The 12,858-nt window shown below is 44.7% G+C and overlaps 1 protein-coding gene across 11 annotated transcripts in view; it reads right to left on the bottom strand.

Moving 5' to 3' along the window:
• The window catches only part of EGFLAM (EGF like, fibronectin type III and laminin G domains), a 231,373-nt gene that overhangs the window by 22,829 nt on the left and 195,686 nt on the right, over positions 1–12,858 (bottom strand). For all 11 annotated transcript variants that reach the window (XM_017853199.1, XM_017853202.1, XM_017853201.1 and 8 more), the window contains 3 exons: positions 11,056–11,167; positions 7,013–7,129; positions 3,819–3,999 (listed from right to left, as the gene is read on the bottom strand). In XM_017853199.1, the coding sequence (XP_017708688.1) occupies positions 3,819–3,999; positions 7,013–7,129; positions 11,056–11,167 (410 nt within the window). The remainder of the gene's footprint in view (positions 1–3,818; positions 4,000–7,012; positions 7,130–11,055; positions 11,168–12,858) is intronic.

Genomic DNA, 12,858 nt, shown 5'->3' with positions numbered 1-12,858 from the left:
AATACATTAAATGATATAAAATTTAATATATTAAATTACATTAAAGAGAAATTCCCTTTAGTATGCATAATTTATGTGTTTTATTAATTTGTGGTTTATATACGGAGTTTTCTTATATTTGCAGAAGCTTTTTTTTATATATACACTGGACCCAAAAACAAAAAAATCACCCAAATCAGACCCTGGAACGTGATGTTACTCAACTAAACACAACACAAATGCCCTAAATGTTGCATGTGTGGTAGGTCAGTATTGATCAGGCAGCACTGGATACTTAAGGACTGTGCACCCCGATGAGTACGTGCGCTAAGCCTAGGTTTGTCTCAACAGCTGTTGGCTGTCTTGGGCGGGGCCACCTGCTATAGAGAAACACCGCCATCTAGTGGCCTGTGGGATCCTACACAGTCTGAATTGAAGCTGTTCTAGTAACACAGGGAAGGGAAGGGCCAAAGCTTAGTTTCCCAGGTGACTTGTCCACAATTGACTGGGAGAACCCAGAGAAAACATCTGCGCCCTGCATTCACCTCTTAGACACTCAGAACATGGCAAAGGCTCTGAGAAATTCTGCAGAAGGGAGAGAATTGTCTGTTTACTCAGGATTATCCAAATGGATTTCACCATAGAAGCCTCCTCCCATTTTGTGTACGTGAATGCGTGTGTGTGTGTGTGTGTGTGTACAAAGCAGCGATTAATATTCCTCAGAACTTAGTTTTTTACATGTGCTTTGTGAAATTCTTCTAGAACATTTTAGTAACTTACTTAGATACACAAGCTCTGAGGAACTGGGACACAAGATGGGTCCACTTGGATGCAAGTAAAGAAAAAAGGAAAGAAATCTCTAAATATGGAAGTAATTTTTGATGGGGAAGACCTTGTTGAGAAAAAAAGGGGCCTAGGTGTTGGGGTAATGCATAGGGTGCTGAGGTTTAGGGTGGGGAAGATGCCTGAAAGTCAAACCTACCAATTGGAAGGCGAGAGGACTCCCAAGGTCAAACCTTATGTTTTTTCTTGGCACCGGAAGTCATGGCTGGGAGTAAGAAGAACGTCTGGCTTCTGTCCTGGTGGGTCTTGAAGGTGGGACAGACAGGTTTGAGTTTCTGCAGTGGCCACTGCTACAGGAAGCCTGTGGCATCCCAAGAGCCTCTCAGATGCTTAGTGGGAGCTCGGTGCACCCCTCGGTCTGGGTCAGGCTCTCCTGTTCCTGCCTCCAGCCTCACAGGGAAAAGTGGGGGCCCTGAAACCACCATGTAGTCTAAGTGCCTGGAACTGCTCCAGGATTTGTCTGAGTTTCTGGCCCCTGCTCTCCTGGGTTACCAAGAGGTGGGAACAAGTGTAAAATTGTCCAACTACAGCCCTTGTGGAACTCACTTGCCACACTATCTGATGCAGCTGAAAAGACCCAGACTCACTGACGATCCAGAAAATGAAATTCCTCATGAAGAAAGGCCCTTTGGTATGGACTGGATGAGGCCTGATGCTGGTTATTTCTATACCATTTTACTCCATGTAAAAGGACTGGTTTAACTTCTGTAGGAATACTGGGAACAGGTTCTTGCTTTTAAAACATGGTTTGATTATGAGGCAGAAAAAAACTCCAACTTTGAAATATATGAGGCTAAAAATCACCTTGCTGAATGAGACAGGATTCTTTCTGACAACCAAAGATGGCTTCTCACCATTCTTCGTCTTTCAAACCAAGGATTTACCCAAACTTTCTGTGTATTCTCTTGCATCTCTATGGAACAACATAATTGCCCATTTCTTTTCCTTTTCTTTCCAATCTTTACAATGGGACTAAATGCTTTCCCCAATATTAAAGCAGTTGGCATGGCAACTGCCCACAATTGGTACCTGCTGGAGCCTGGAAAAATTGTTGCAGAGCCCCGTTAATCCTCTCCAGTCATTATGATGGGAGAGGAAATTATGGCATAGGGGCCATACCTCTGATATATGAACCTTCTTAGGATTTGCAAAGGATGCTATCTTCCCAGAAGCAGTATCTTGATTTCAAAACACAATCAGATACTGATTCAACATGGAGGGTGACTGCTGGCTTATCTGGATTCCAATCCTGGTTCTAGACTGCTTTGCAGGAAAAGAGGCCCCAGTGTCCTGCAGTTCCCTCTGCCATCATCCATTCTCACAGATCTTGCCAGATCCAGGTGCTCACTGGGATCTGCCCCAACCTTCTGGTAAGATTTGCTTCTCATTGAATCTGAACCTATAGTTACAAAGCTATAAATGTGAGCACTTTATCTCTGTTATGGCTGATGTTCTGCAGCAGGAAATGAGGGCTAACAAGATCACACATTATCCTTTCTTTCTCCCTTTCATTTCCAATGCTAAATGTTCATCTAAGTCTGGGATTTATATATTGATCATTAATGTTAGATATAAGGCAGGTATGAACTCGAAGCTCCTGTGGTAAAATTGGAGACTTAGGAAATTCAAACACTGATGTGTGAAATCCAAACCCAATTTTCCGAATGAATGAGCCACTCCAGCTAACTCTCTGCAAGTACAACCTATTAGCTAAACAGCAATTTGCTTGTTAGGATTATAATCAGGGTAATTCACAAATGAATCAATTACTCTTCCTTGTTAAAAATACATTTCATGATTTGCCATGTAGATTTCAAAATTCATTTAAATATAAGAAATACTACTAAGTCTTTCAATTGGCACATTGGCATCTTTCATATTTTCCAAGACTGCTGCAGAATGACTTCTCCTACCATTCCATATACCAACATAACTACCTGTAATTTATAGTTCTCCTCTAAGTCCTAATTCTGATAAAAATCAAGAACCTGGAAATAGGAAAGACAGTGCACGTTCCTTCAGAGGCTCATTGCTTTATTTCCTCCAGGTTTTTGTTTTTTTTTTTAAAGTTCTTGGGCAGGTGAGGCCACACTGAGACTGAAAAACGAAGGCCCAACATGATGGATATATGTGGGAAGCCTCTTCTAGATACCAGGGCCATGTCCTCCATTTCCCATAAGCAGGTACAAAGAGCAAGTCCAGCAGGGTCTCATGGTCTGTGACCTGCCCTGGCTTTCAGTCTAGGGCAAGATGGAAACTGAGTAGCCCACAGCACCTGCTAATGGATTTTATTTTTCTCCCCATGAATAATAATGACCAGTATTGGTTGGTTGCTTGAGTACTTACCAGGCCCTCTTCTAAATGCTCTGGATACATTGTCTCATTTAGTCAACACCACAACCCTCTGTGTTAGACACACAATAACACTGCTATTATTATTCCCATTTTACAGTTGAGAAAACCGAGGCAAAGCAATTTGATAGCCTAGAAAATAGCACTATACAGAAGGCTATGCATACTTTAGTTTGGAGCAACTAATGTGTAATTTGTGTTTTTGCATATTGGGCAAGGTTTCTTTTATACAGCACTCACAGACAGGGGTCAAAATATTCATCAGTCTACAAAGCATAGGCATCCATCTATCAGGACAGGCTCCAGGCGTGGCTGAGGCGCAAAAGTTCTGGAAACCCCTACTCTGTTGTGAGTTAACTCTTAGGTTGCTAGACCATGAAGCGATTCTCAAGGAAGGAGCCAGGGCAAAGGGTGGGAAACCTATTTATCCACTGTTAGCAGAAGTATTTCAGCATTTAATTCTTATTAAGGAATTATGGTAGTTTATAAGTAATCATCTAATAAGGTATTGAAATAATTGATCAAAATAACCAGTATGGCTGTACCACTGTTACAACTCTCCCATTAAGAGTTGTGGTCCCCCAGTTGACTGCCCATTCCCTCCACTCCCTCCAGGGAGCTGTGCCTCAGACCCCTGAGCGTACCTTTCTGGCAGTGAAGCCCCTCAAAGCCCAAGGGGCAGTCACAGTCATAGCCCTCCTTCCTGGGCCGGCAGCTGCCCCCATGGGCACAAGGGGCCCTCACGCAGGGGTGGGCCGCATTCTCCACATTCACTCCGGAGGTGAAGTCATGTTTCACATGGATGGTTCGGTCGTTCAGGATGATCTTGGGAGAGAAAAACGTAAAGAAATTCAGGAATTGAGAAACATCTTTGTAGTCTTCTAAAGCTTCCCTTAGCACATTAACCTGAGCTACACATACGGAGATTAAACAAAAAATTTTTTAAGTCCAGTTTCTACTTTTTCTTTTTTTCTGAGATGGAGTCTTGCTCTGTTGCCCAGGCTAGAGTGCAGTAGCACAGTCTTGGCTCCCTGCAACTTCTGCCTCCTGGGTTCAAGAACTTCTTCTGCCTCAACCTCCCAAGTAGCTGGAATTAGAGGCACCTGCCACCACGCCTGGCTAATTTTTGTGTTTTTAGTAGAGATGGGGTTTCACTATATTGGTCAGGCTGGTCTCGAACTCCTGACCTCAGGTGATCCACCCGCCTCAGCCTCCCAAAGTGCTGGCATTACAAGCGTGAACCACCGTGCCCGGCCCAGTTTCTACTTTTAGAGTCTTGGCATCTACGCAGGAGCTGAAGTGATCTCAAGTTGATCCACTTGGGAGAATCTGCGGAGTGAAGCGCTCCTCTGGTTCCAGAAGACTGGCCACTCGATTAGGTTGTAAAGGTTGTAAAGAAGTCCCAAGAACTACAAAGTTCGGATTTCAACCCAGTTGCACATTAGAACCACCTGGGGGGCTCTTAAGAAATACTAATGCCCAGACCCGCCCATTCCCATTGAACCAGAATCTCTGAAGGTGAGACCAAGTTGTCAGTAACTTTAAAAAGTTTTTGAGAGTCACCTCAGAAGATGCAGCTGAGGTTGGGAGACACTGGTATATAAAGGAGAGCGAGGAGAGTACAAAACACAGTGTTACGGAGGCGGAGGTCAAACAGGGCACCCTGGCTCCCGGTGGCTGTGGAATCCAGAGACACTTCCTAGTGTACTCCTGTATGTTTCCAACTAATGTTCTCAAGAAGTCTCCTAAAATTTCATGAGCTGGACCCCCCCGATTGTCCCACTCACTCCTGCCATCCTCCTTCCCTGACGTTCCTGAATCCCCTCCCTCCGCACATTCCCTTCCCCACTTAAGAAACAAAAGTGAAACACAGGTCACATTCTTTACCACCCTGTACATGGATTTACTGGCGCTCAAGAGCTCCCTTGCACCTTCTGCCCTGCAACGTGACTCTAGTGAAACTGACAAATTATGAGGAAGGGCTACCTGGTACCCCAGCCCCCAATAAATGGATCCAACGTTACCAGCCCTTGATTCAGAATATGGATTTACTTTGAACTATTGCTGGCTTTGCAGAACTTGGAGACAGAAAGAACACCTCCCAGGAGAATCCCCACTGCCCAGGGGTTATAAGACGTTAGCAATGGCACTTCCTGCCACGAATCTAAGCTTCCAAAGGCTTGCCTGGCCCTTGGAGAGCACTGGGAGAGTTGAGAGAAAACTCTTCCCCAGTCCTGAATCTGAGAAGCTGCTAGAAAGTAGGCAGGATCCTTCTACAATCTCCTCCTTCATGCTGCAAGTGAAGGACCATAAGACTGCATAATAGGTGCTGAGACAAGCCAAGAACAGCACTGTTCACTACAGCACATGGCCAAGCCCATGAATCAGGCAGGAGAGGGTGGTCCTTCTAGCAGGAGATAGGGAGAGGGTTGTGTGTACTGGCTGAAGGGGAGGGCACAGCCTGAGAAGAGTGGGCAGAGGATGGATAATGTCTTGGCATCCCAGCTTGTTTCCTAGGTGAGAATTTGAAACACCTAGTTAAGCATGGCCAAACCCACTCATGGGGGAGAATGGTCTGAACTAAGGTGTCACATACCTCAAAGTTCAGTAACAAAGGGAAACACATGCCTGTCAGCAAATGTTGACTGGGCCTGACACTGTGATGGGAGATAAGATGGCCACAGCCCCAGGGGCCCTTTTCAGTGAGAAGAGGGACTCTTTCATCATTCCTCCTTCACCTTAGCCTCCCTCATGCTCCATCAGGATCCTTTAGCCACCATTGGTCACGAAAGGAAAATAGGACGAAGCTAATATCCAGGAACTAAACATGCTTTTCTTTAGATACTTGTTCTCCCAGTGTTCAGTGGTTCTGCCCACCTGGGCTGGGGAGTCAAGCAGGTCTGTTGCAGACAGAGCATGTCTTCATAACCACAGAGATCATGGGCAGCCCCATGAGAAGGAATAAAAGACAGAGAGCAGGCCAGAAGCATTGGCTCACGCCTGTAATCTCAGCACTTTGGGAGGCCAAGGTGGGCAGATCACAAGGTCAGGAGTTTGAGACCAGCCTGGCCACATGGTGAAAGCCCATCTCTGCTAAAAATACAAAAATTAGCCAGACGTGGTGGCAGGTGCCTGTAATCGCAGCTATTCGGGAGGCTGAGGCAGGAGAATCTCCTGAATCCAGGAGGTGGAGGTTGCAGTGAGCCGAGATCACGCCACTGCGTTCCAGCCTGGGTGACAGAGTGAGATTCGGTCTTAAAAAAAAAAAAAAAGACAGAGAGCAGGGGAGCAGGGGAGTCAGTATCTTTTACTGAATTTTTTTTTTTTTTTTTTCCTGAACCTTCTAGGGAAAAACTCTTGATGCTCTTAAGAGCTTGGTTACATGATCAATGAACACCAACTGCTAAAGTGTGGGGGTGGGGATGAGCACTGGCTCAAATGTTGAGCAAACTGCAAAGTACCACCAAAGGGAAGTGCAGAGCCAAGGTTGCTGTTCACCTCCATCCACTTCCTTCCCTACTGTGGAAGTATCTGCAGACACCTGATGCCATTTCACTCCCTCGGCAGTCCTAATATAGTTTGGTAGATTTGCTGTAAAAATTCATCATCACCAAGTAGCATTCATGGAATGTCTGCTGGGCATAGACCCAGGAGCAGATGTTATAAGAAAGTGAGGTTGGAAAGCCATGCTGCGGGCATTAAAATATAAAATCTTAAAAATGTTAAAACTTTCTCAAAGTGTCTTTCTTGGGTGCAGCAGATGACACTGATCGCAATCCTCACTTTCATTGTCCACAGTCTGGGTGGCCCAGTAAACATGAGGAAGAGATGCCTGTACCTTCTGGATGCTCCCGCTGAAAGGCTTCAGGACACCTGAATTCTTCTTCACATCATCATAATTGGGGACTCCGCCAACAAAAATGTCTGTGTTGCACTTAATCTGTGTGAAGCCTCCCTGCCAAGAGATTAAAAACAAAGCATGGTATAACTTTAAAACAGATGTTCAAAATGATCAAATGTGTCTCCAGTTCCCTGTTGTGGAACAAAATGGTAGACAGAGCCTCAAGCCCCACACGACAATCTGTCTACACATTGGCTTCACTCTCACAGTGTTTCTCATTGCTACTTACCACCTGCCTGCATGTTGGTGAAAGTCTTCGTGTTTCTGAGACTTCGTTTCATTGTCTGCAAAATGGGAGTCATTGTATCTACCTCATAGCTATGTCATGATGACTGTGGCAGACTGCACTACTGTTCACAGGTACCCTCCCCACAGGAAGATTGCCTCCAACCTGTCGGCTGGCTCAGATGAGCTTGTGTGACTTCCTATAGCCAATAAAACACGAGTAAAAGAGAAAAGAATCACTTCTGGGCAGAGGCTTTCAGAGCCGGAGAGTAGTTCACCATGCTCTTTTCTCCTTCCCTCTGTTCCTTCAGCCCGGATCTCAGATTAGAGCTAAGCTAACCATTGGTGGGTATGTATCATGAGTGAGAAATAAACCCTTAAATTTGAGAGCTCTGGGAATGAACACACTTTAGATAATGTTAAGTTATTATTTCCTTTGATTTACAATAAAATAAATACAAATAGTAGCAGCTTTGATCATTTATTTAACAAATATTATTGGGCACTTACTATAATATGCCCCATCTACCATGTTAAGTGCTGGACAAACAGCAGAAAATAAGAAAGACCCAGTCCCTGCCCTGCAGGGGTTTACGCAAGTAGGGAATACAGACAAGCGAAAGAGCAGGTGAGATCAGCCCTGGGAAGAACTGTACAGGTGGCTATGGGTGCACCGGGGTGCTGGACAAGGGAGTCTCATCTGCTACCCTAGACACAGGGAGTCGGGGAGGTGGTCAAGGAAGAGTTAACATTGTAGAAACTGGAAGACATTGGGGCTTAGAGGGAATGTGAGTATAAGGCACAGGCGAGAAGGGGCCAGAGCATGCAGGGCCTTATACGCCACATTAGGAACATGAACTTTACCCAAAAAAACAGTGAGATTTAAGCAGGAGAGAGAGAGGTCTGTGCTTTGGAAGATCATTGGCCAGAAGGAGGAGAATGAATCTGGGGTCATGTCAAGGGTAAAGAAGACGAGACAGGCGAGCCATGGAGGGGAAGCTCTGTTTATCTTAGGGAGCGCCCACAGTGGCTGGGTCCAGCCAGGTAGCCCAGGGAAATTTCAATTAGGTTAACTGACCGAAGTGCCTTCTGTCAATAGCCTTCAGGCAGCTTTGAGGGTTCTTACTTAACTAGGAGGTTATCAAAGAATCATAAAGGCTTTCAGGAATTCTTGTGGCCCAGAAGAACTGAACCAGTCAGGAACTGTCACCATAAACCCACAGGCATCTTTCTCTTGTCATTGCTCTTACCCAAAAGCTAAAATAAGATGGAAAGAGGAAAGGAGGAAGGACACAGGGTCAAGGAGGTTTCAGAGCAGCTGGCTGCTAGGAAAAAAAACTGCATTATGGCTGTGTCCAGCAGCGGGGCCTCGTGGAGTGAGGAGCAGTTCCTTTTGGCTGCTCATCAAAATCCTCGTCCAACACTCTCCTGCTGACAAGTGGAAGGGCTGCAGCTGCCATGCCCAAGGGGGACCGCAGGAGAGAAGCAAACAGACCCCACCAAAGCCAGGCCTGCTCTGCAGTGAGGGGTTTTATGTCTGGATCCTACACTTTGGCTTGGCTGGAAGCAGTTTGCAAAGCTGAGCAAACCTCCGGGCTGGAGTTTCCTGAAAGTCTCAGAAGCACTGCTCTCCCATGCGTCTTGCATAGTCAGACCCAAGCCCAGGCTACTGATATTTCTCAGTGCTGCCAACTGAGCAGCCTGGTGGTCAGGCTTAGTCTGCGCACAGGCTCTTAGGTGCTTAGGTCCTGGGTTAGCCCCTCAAAGTGTACTCTAACCCCTGCCCTCATCTGTCTCTGAGCTCTAAGACCACTGCCCTGTCAGTCACACTTCGAACATGATATGGACAGTGGGGGAACAGAATTCCTTGTGGAAAAGACTTGATGAAGGTTTAGCATATGGAGATCAGGCATTGGCCTTCCCACTCCTGGCTCACAGTAGACTCAGCAGAACGTCCCTCCAATGCACACACCAAAGCCACACCTTCCTGTGGGTTCCTTTTGCTTTTCTTTTGCTTTAAAACTCCAGTCAGCTCCATTCACCCACATGCCACCAAAGGTCAAAAAGTCAAAATGGAGGGTGCAGGTGCCACCATATTGGCTTCATGCTCTTTTGCTGATGTGCAGTGATAGAAACTCTGAGGTGTGGTTTTTACCTATGTGTCATCTCTTAAATCCTAATAGTAAATGAAGCGTCCTGAAGAGTAACTTATTTATAATCATGGACCCTGCCCCTACTGTTTACAAACGTTCCCATCCTCAGCTTTTGTTCCTGTTTTACAGATGTTTGCAACTAAGATCTAGAGAGATATAATTGAATTTATATCATTAAACCAACAGCCAGCCAGGTGCATTCTTGTGAGCTTCTAATTCTGTCTTGGAGTAAAGTCGGCGGTTAGAATGTTCTGGATTGCACCAGAATTGACTTCGGTTCTCCATTTAAAGTCAATTTCCCTTCATCTCTTCCTTTCTTCCCTCCCTCTCCCTTCCTGCCTTCCACAGATATATATGGAGCATTTTCTAGGTGTGAAGGGTGCCCACCTCTTGACACAGAACCCAATTTGGGATTCCCCTCACTCCCAAGGAGGTCCAACTGGTTCCAGTTGGTCCTCCCACTGCAGCAGCCCCTCAGGCTGGCTTCTGGACATATGTGACCCTCTTTCTTCTCTCTCCAATCAAGTACCTCTTTCCCCAGCAAAAGTCCCTTTTCCTTCCTTTTCTTTTTTCTACTAGTCTATTTGCTTATTAGTATACCCAAATTTGTCAATGTCCTTTGCAAATCTTCCTTTGCGCAGAATGAAAACTGGTGGGAAGTAAGATATTGGCAAATCTAAAGTCCCCTCTATTTTTGAGGAACTGTAAACTGTGTGTGTGTTTGCAGAATCCTAGCAGGCTATAGTTTAAAGCAAATCTCCCTGACTTCCTCCTAAAAATGTTATTTTTCTTTGTATATGACCTTGGAATTAAAATCATGGAGGAAACTTATAATCTTGAGTAGAAATCCTATCCTCTTGATTCCATAACCATACACTATTCACTACCACCACCACTACTATTACTACTACTACTACTACTACTACTACTACTACTACTGCTGCTGCTGCTGCTGCTGCTGCTGCTGCTGCTACTACTAAGTAAAGCTATTTAGTGCTGACCTGGCATCAGGTACTGCTGTTTTTTACATGTATAATTCTTTTAATTCACACAACAACTCTGTGAAGTAGGCACTATTATCATCACCATTATCCCCACTGATAAGAGGATAATGCTGAGACAAGAAAAACAATCTTGGTAGGTCAAGTAACCAGAATGAGCTCACACCACTGGTAAGTAATTGAGCCAGATTTTGAGCCCCAGGAGTCTGGACTCACAGCCCATTCTTGTCAGGCCTCCCCCATGCACCATGGGCCCTACCCCAGAGTCCGTGTTCTTACCTACTACCTGGTGCAGCTGATAAGAACAAAGATGGAGGTGGGAGGTGAAGAGGTGAAAGGCAATTTTGTAAGTGCTAAACGTATTGGGTGTCAACTCACTTAATCCTCACAACAACTCTATGAGGCCCATACTATTATTATCCCCATTTATAGCTAAGTGATAGAAAAGTTAAGTAATTTGCCCAATGGGGAGCTGGGATTCACACAGGCACTGAAGTCCATGTACTTAACCACAACACTGTGCTGCTTTTGTACCAAGACAGGCAGAAAACAGTACTCTGGCTCACACTAACCATCAAGAGAAAAGGTGTGCTGTTCTTACCTCTGCCATTCCCTCCACTACCTTCTGCTTATCCACCTGTAAGATTCCATTCTTTGCTGTGCGAGATACACGAAGCTCGTGCCAGTTGCCTAGGGTGAGGGGATCTTCACTCCTGTGGAAGGAAGATGTGATATTAATTTTATGTATCAAGTTGATTAGGATAAGGAATGCCCAGATAGCTGGTAGAACATTATTTCTGGGTGTGTCTGTGAGTGTGTTTCTGGAAGAAATGAGCATCTGAATCAGGAGACTTAGTAAAGATCTGCCCTCATCAACCTGGGCAAGCATCATGCAATCTGCAGAGGCTCTGAACTGAACAAAAAGGAAGAGGAGTGGGGATGTGCTCTCTCTTCTTGAGCTGGGACATCCATCTTCTCTGACCCCGAGCTTCGATGTTGGTTCTTTGGTCTTCAGACTTGGACCAAGACTTACATCATCAGCTTCTTGGTACTTGGGCCTTTGACTTGGACTGGGACGGACATCATGGGCTCTCTGGTTCTCAGGCCTTCAGGCTTGGACTGGAAATACACCACTAAATTTCCTGGGCTGCCACCTTGCAGATGGCAGGCTGTGGGACTTCTCAGCCTCCATAATCATGCAAGCCAATGCCTCAGGATAAAGCTCTCTACATGTCTATTTATAGCCTATTGGTTCTGTTTCCCTGGAGAACCTTGACTAACACAGAAGGAAACTGAGCATAGGTTAGCATGTTATGGATCATTTTTGTCAATCTAGCCATGAGGAAGCTAGTGCTAACCTTAGGCACCCCAATCCATTCAGTAGAAAGAAAACACTAATTACTGCTTAGTAACAACAGCAGGATTAGTTACTGTTTATTGGACCCCTTCATACAGTAGGGTTTATTCCTTACAATGAGCCTGAAATGGGGTTCAGTGAGTCTGGTGAAATGAGTTTTCTAGATGAGAGGTGGCGTGAAGGTAAAATATGGTCATGATTGCACACAAGCTTGGAAGAAGAGAAAAATTATAGGAGCTATGATGTAAAAAACCAATTCTTTAGTGTACCAATGTCTGTAACATACTTTGAAATGCATAAAAAATAAGAAGGACCTTTCTGCTGTAGGCCTGAGTGGCTGCTGTTGAAAAGGGCACATTCGTAAAACCTAGAAAACTGGTGGTGGTCCTGGCCAGACGCTACTCCAACGCAAAGCTGTCATCACGAAGAACGTTGATGATGGCACCTCAGATCGCCCCTACAGCCACCACATATCCCCTTGGACAAAACTGTTATCAATAAAGATGTCTTCAGAGACCCTGGTCTTAAACACAAGGCCCAGTGGGAGGCCAAGGTCAAGTTTGAAGAGATGAACAGATGGGCAAGAACAAGTGGTTCTTTGAGAAGTTGCAGTTTTAGATGCTTTGTTTCAGTCATTAAAATTTTTTTAAAAAAATAAGAAGGATGGATGGACAGATATAACAATGGCTAGATATGTGATGAGGCAAATATAGCAAAATGTTAATTACAGACTATAGGTGCTCGGTATCAGGATGCTTACCGTACAATTCTTCCAATTTTTCTACATGTTTTAAATTTTTCATAATAAAATATTGGGAGGGAAACAGATTCCATATTTTCTGATATTGTTAAAATGATTAAAATTACATTAAAAGTTCAATTATTCATTCAAAGTGGAAGTGCTTAAAGTTAAATGATATTTATGCAAGTTTTACTCATTACATTTTATAGTGAGGTGTGCAGAAAGAGACTCGTTATTACATTTGTATTTCTAGCAATGTCTAGTTCCTGGCCCTCGTTGAACTTCCCAATTATCTCGTGGTCCTC

This window comes from Rhinopithecus bieti, unplaced genomic scaffold (genome assembly GCF_001698545.2).
Source record: "Rhinopithecus bieti isolate Rb0 unplaced genomic scaffold, ASM169854v2 scaffold_34818, whole genome shotgun sequence".
Lineage (NCBI taxonomy): Eukaryota > Metazoa > Chordata > Mammalia > Primates > Cercopithecidae > Rhinopithecus > Rhinopithecus bieti.
Note: the sequence above shows the minus strand (reverse complement) of the source record. Positions and strands in the feature narration are given on the sequence as shown.